Below are 5,607 nucleotides of genomic sequence, written 5' to 3' on the forward strand. Positions count from 1 at the left end.
CCTTACTTACACCTCAGTCACAGAACTCTGAGGAACGCACAATTCACTGAACGTCAGCCTATATGGCCTGAGTCATTGGTCTATTGTTCAAATCACACTCCTGAACCCCAATACCAAGATGCCGAATGCTTTTAGGACACAAACCGTTACCTAAGAAACCCCCTTTTGCTCACTCACTCGTGTGAGTCTCTAAGACAACAGACACTGAAAATAAACTTCAGAGTCAAAGTGGTCATTCAAAAGCTTTATTTTGTTAGAAGTAAGTAAGTAACATCAATGTTTTTAAGTTGTTCCGTCCAATACGTTGAAGGGCCCACCAGAAAAAATCCAGAGTTAAAACAGGCATAATAAAGTAATCAACATTTGTACAGCTACTAGTGCACAATAGGGAAATGTGGCAACTATCGGAGACCTCTCACCAACGTATACTGGTCAGATATTCCTCTTTTTTTGTAAGCTATGGAAATGTCCGCTTCGTAGAAGGCAATCTTCTCACCTGCCGAAAAATAATGACAAAAGTGGTGCACGTTAGACAGTATTAAATACATTTATGCCAGTTTTATGCAGCCATGCTAAAAAGAAGTTGTAACCTGTAAGCAAACTCTATCCCACAATCCACATAGAAAACTTAAATACGGGCCCTTTTACTTTCCCACCTCTTCAGGTGTATGCATTGAACAATGATGTGTTGCCCCAGAGCGTCTTCTCGTACTGCGCAACAAGCTGCGAGTTAACACATGCGCAAAACTAGATACATTGATGTACAAAGGTTACATAGTTCACTTCCAATTTCCAAGGACTAGAGTAGCAGGACAGATGAGATGAGCTTGGGTACCATACCATAACAATGAATGCTAATAATATGTGTAGTGACTCTGCTGTACTATGCAATGTGGACTCATACTGATTACGTACGTTGGACTTCACTGTTTTGAAGAACTCCATTCTTGGTGAACAAGTACAAAGGGGGCTGTGCATCCATCTAAAAAGGTGTACTTATTTTTATAGGTGCAGAACCCTTACCATCGACCAGTGCCGACGGGGACAGCGGCGCAGCTTCAGCGATCCCGGCGGGGACAGGAGGAACAGAGGCACCTACACCAGCAGCAGTGGGGGGGGAGCCAACAGCGGCGGGCGATGGTAAGTTACATTCAATAGTGATCTGCATTACTTGGTGGGAGGGGAAAACTTTCTCACTGTACTCTACTGGAAAATATATGATGTTACCTTTACTTGTCATTAGCATGCTAAGCATTACCACTACAGTAATGCAAGTGCCTGATAGCAGTCGGATGCATGGGTTGTTGTTAAAGCATGTAAAGGGGAAAACACAGCTGCCAGCGTGGTTGGGAGACACACCCAATACCGGTGGTTAGTGGATAGTCTCAGCAGCAGCGGTGTTTTGGGCAAACCCAAAGGCAAGGGAAGGAGGGGACGACTGGGTGCATGGGTCGTTGCTGGTGAAACACAAACCAAATAAGGTTTGTTGCGCGGTATAAAGTATTATAGTCTTTACTAGACATGTGCTACTAGCTGCCCCCTGTTAATTAATGTTACTTTGAGAGTGTTCCCGCCTTCCCGGAACAAAAGGAGATATGAAAAAGACAGGTGTTCGTTCTAATGTGTGTGTCCGTTGAAGTACACCCATGCTAATAGGGCAGGCATAATGCCGTGACAAAAAGTCCGAAAAATTAATAGAGGCTGTAGAATGTTCAAGATAGACGCAACACAATTTCTGGTACTCAGCTTGCTTGCTAGTGCTACTGTGCCGCCCACTATGTGTTGAATCAATGTTGTGTTCTTGATTTGCGGGGAGTTTGGATTAACAATTCTGTTTCTTTCTTTATAGTTACTCCTTCCCAAAAACCAACAAGGAAGGAGTTGGCAGTCCGGGCCCGGCAGCGGAAACTGCAGGCAATTGTAGAGGCCTACCGCCGGCTGGTGGATCAGGCCGAGGAGGAGGAGGAGGAGGCGGCGGCAGCAGCTGCTGCCTCTTCCAATGCCCCGGGCCCCAAGCCTGCAGGACTACGTCGCCGTGGTCAGGCAGCCGCCCGCCGCCGCATTGTTACATCTTCGGCGGACCCCCCACAACAACAACAACAACAACATGCATGCAAGTGTAGGTGCCGTGATTTCAAAGCAAAGATTCTCCGCCGGGTAGCGAAGTTGGAGGAGGAGCGGAAGAAGCAGGAGGACGGTCTAGAGGAGCGTGTGAAGATACTGGTGGACAAACACCTGAAAGCCCGCCGGCTTTGAAATGGACCCTGTTTTTTGCCCCTTTTTTAATCCTTTTGTTGGTGGGTGGGATGTGGGAGTTGGGGTGTACATTTGGGTTGAAATTTGGTTGGGGTTAGGGGAGGGTAGGGACAGCTCTGGGTCAGGGGGTTACATTTGTTATATATTTTATTTTTCTATTATCATTATGAAAATATAAAAATAAAACAAAGATATTTTCACAAGAAAACATTTGAAGTTCATTTGTGTTTGTTGGGGGGTGGAGGGGGGACTGTTTCACCAAATAATGTACGTTGTGCAACATGAACATGAACTACGAACGATAAATTAAGTACTGACTGCACCTGTAGTAGTAGGGTCACAAGTGCATAAATAATTTATATTATTAAATAACATGGGAAAATTGCCCATCACGTGAGTCTGAAGTTACTACTAGTATACTTTAATTCCATGCACATTTGCTCAGAGTCGGCTAAACAATCCTATGCAATGCATTGCATCATTCCTTTAATATACCTGTCCTAGTTGTCAGGGAAGAGGAGCTCGTCCTCAAACTCTGTGCGTTCAGACAGAAGTAGGTCATGTAACCCAGTAGTGAGGACGTCTTCTTCACACTCGCTTTCTTCATCCGGCGGTGATTCACGTACTTGATAGTCTGGTGGTATGAAGCGTTGATTCATTTTTATCATTGTCAGCCGCTCCACGCTTTTGGGGGAGAGACTAGTCCTTTTCGATGTGACAATGGCACCAGCAGCACTGAAAACCCGCTCAGAGGAGACACTGGCTACAGGACAAGCCAGATACTTTATCGCCAGCCTGCTCAGCACTGGCCACTGTCTCCTTCTTTCATACCAATAGACCAATGGGCTTTGCTCCATGAACACCTCTGTTGTGTCATCCAGATAGGCCTGAACCATCCGCTCAATGTTCATTGGTGCTCGGCTTTGCTGGTCCTCTTTTCCCTTTGCAACAGCAACGGACTTACCCATCCCTTTCTGTAGAAAAAAAGCAGTTATGCTTTTGGTTGGGTCTGCTGAATCAGATCGTGTAGGTGCTGCTTTTGGTACTGTTGGTGCCTGCTGGAAAGCAGACGCACTGCTCTCACGCTGTGAAGAACTTGCGTCAGGAGTACTTGGACTGGCCTGGGCTGGCAGTGGCAGGCCTTTAAGTAACAGCCGTTCAGTTTCTAACTCATTAGCTTCCGCAGCTATGGAAGTTTTGTACTTGTCAACATCCTCATCTGAAAATGGAATTACTTCGTTACTGCTGACAAATAATTTGTACCGTGGATCCAAGATTGTTGCAGTTATGTAATGTTCACCTGACACAATATTGTTGAGCCTTACATTTTCACACAAGCGGTTGACTAAGCCCTTGGCTAAGGTATATGCATCAACTTTTTGTTCGTCACCTTCGTATGTTTCACAGACCTCCTTCACCTGTTGCTCAAGCATGTACAACAATGGGATGGCTTGGCCCATAGTACAGTCCTCCCTGCTAACTGCACGTGTGAAGACCTCAAAGGGTTGGAGCATCTCTGTGATGCATTTAATGAGGTCCCACTGCCACATCTCAATGGTCAGGGCTTTAAGATTAACAGTAGGATCCCCTAATCTTCTTGACATGACATAAGCATTCAGTGGGATGTACTGCTCAAAGAGACGCTCAAGCATGAAATAAGTTGAGTTCCAACGTGTTGGGACCTCCTGTATCAGTGCTTTGACTGGCAACCTATGCTCTTGCTGAATGACCCGTAGCAGCTTCCGTCCTTTGAAAGAATGGTTAAAGTGCGTGCATATTCTTCTGCAGATGGCCATTATGTTGCTGACTTTGGCTTCATTTTTCAGAAAGTCTTGCACGACTAAGTTTATGCAGTGTGCCAAACAGGGTACCCTGAAATAATGTCCTTCTCTCATTGCCTTCACTACATTACTGCCATTGTCGGTGGAAACAAAACCAATCTTAAGGCCTCTTGGTTTCAGCCATTCAAAGACCTTGTCATTAAAGTCAGACAAAATGTTTTCAGCAGTATGACTTTTGTCCATACCAAACATGGCTATAGTTGCATGTCTGCGCGTATCATTAAAAATTCCAGCAACGTCACGGAGGCCTGAAGTTAACTTGTCTTTAACACCTGCAAAAGAGATCCAGTGTGCGGTGATGCACATGAAATCTGTAGCATCGCAACTGCTCCACATGTCTGTTGTCAGGTGGATACAATGGACAACACTCTGTTGTAAGGCTTTCCCAATCAATTCCAGCACATCGTGGTGTAGTGCTGGAACAGCCACTCGGGCAAAATAGTAGCGACTGGGAACGTTCCATTTTGGGCAGAGGGTTGCCACTAATTCCAGAAATCCAACAGCCTCAACAAATGAAAATGGGAGAAGGTCCAGTGCTAACATTTTCGCAAGTTTGGCATTGTATAAACGTGCTACTGGGTGGTTCCGCTCGTACTTTCCCTCCTGCCTTAACATGCTAGGAATGGTAAGCTGCTTTGCATGTCTTTGAGTTGTGCTAGACGGACCACCTTGCATCGCAGACTTTGCACTCCTTGGTGTTTCCAGCTGACTCTGGTGCCACTGAGAAGTTGCAGATGCGGAGGATGTGGTCTTTACCACTCCAGTACTGGCGACAGGGGTCGATTGTGTACCACTCCTAGATAGAAGGTCATCGTCTCCCTCTTCTTCTACCTCCTGATCAACCATGAGTGGACCTTGTACCACTGTATCCCCACCAACACGAGTGCTAACATTTTTTAAGCTTGCAAGGTGGTTCTCCCACCTGATCACGTGTGTTTTTTTCAAATGGGTCGTTTGGCCTCCAGTCCCATAGTTTGTACCAAGCTTACCACGACTAACATTGGCATGACAAATGGTGCATACAGCAATGTTCTCCTGAACTGGGTGAACCGTAAAGAAGTCCCACACTGGGGAGGTAAACTTTTGTCTCCTGCCATAGGAAGAGGAGGACCCACTGCCAATGCCGGATGGACTGGAGGATTGTGGAATTTCACTATGGGACAGCTCAGTCCTAGTACTGCCACTACCTCCTTCTGTTGAAGTGGCGCTTCTGCTGGATGTCGGATGCTGCCGGGCCTTCGCTGTTGAAAAAATTGGAGCTGGTGTTACTGTGGGTGTTGAGTGTGTAGGAGTTATACGTGGTACCTGCTCATCAGTCATTGCAGCATTTCTGGATAGGGTGAAAATGTTTGTCTCTACATCCTCTGCACCAGGAATAACGCTTGTGATGATGACAGTGTCAGACCCGTCTTTATCACCAGCAGTATCCTGCTCACCTACATCGACCTCCATAAGTTCAAGTCCTGCCTGGAAACTTCCTTTTTCCTAGCATGGTCTTCTTGGGATGTCT

At 46.0% G+C, this 5,607-nt stretch overlaps 1 protein-coding gene across 1 annotated transcript; it reads right to left on the minus strand.

Annotated features, from left to right (window-relative positions):
- Nucleotides 1-237: 237 nt before the first annotated feature.
- LOC144761232 (zinc finger BED domain-containing protein 4-like) lies at nt 238-5,308 on the minus strand. The gene is made up of 2 exons (XM_078646706.1): nt 2,752-5,308; nt 238-496 (listed from the first exon to the last, which is right to left on the minus strand). The coding sequence occupies exon 1, from the start codon at nt 4,941-4,943 to the stop codon at nt 2,757-2,759; it is 2,187 nt and encodes a 728-aa protein (XP_078502832.1). The 5' UTR covers nt 4,944-5,308; the 3' UTR covers nt 238-496; nt 2,752-2,756.
- Nucleotides 5,309-5,607: the final 299 nt, after the last annotated feature.

This window comes from Lissotriton helveticus, chromosome 6, assembly GCF_964261635.1.
Source record: "Lissotriton helveticus chromosome 6, aLisHel1.1, whole genome shotgun sequence".
Classification (NCBI taxonomy): Eukaryota; Metazoa; Chordata; class Amphibia; order Caudata; family Salamandridae; genus Lissotriton; species Lissotriton helveticus.

Coding starts and splice junctions, on each gene's coding strand:
- LOC144761232 (XM_078646706.1), bottom strand. CDS start 4,943: ATGGTTGATCAGGAGGTAGAAGAAGAGGGAGACGATGACCTTCTATCT.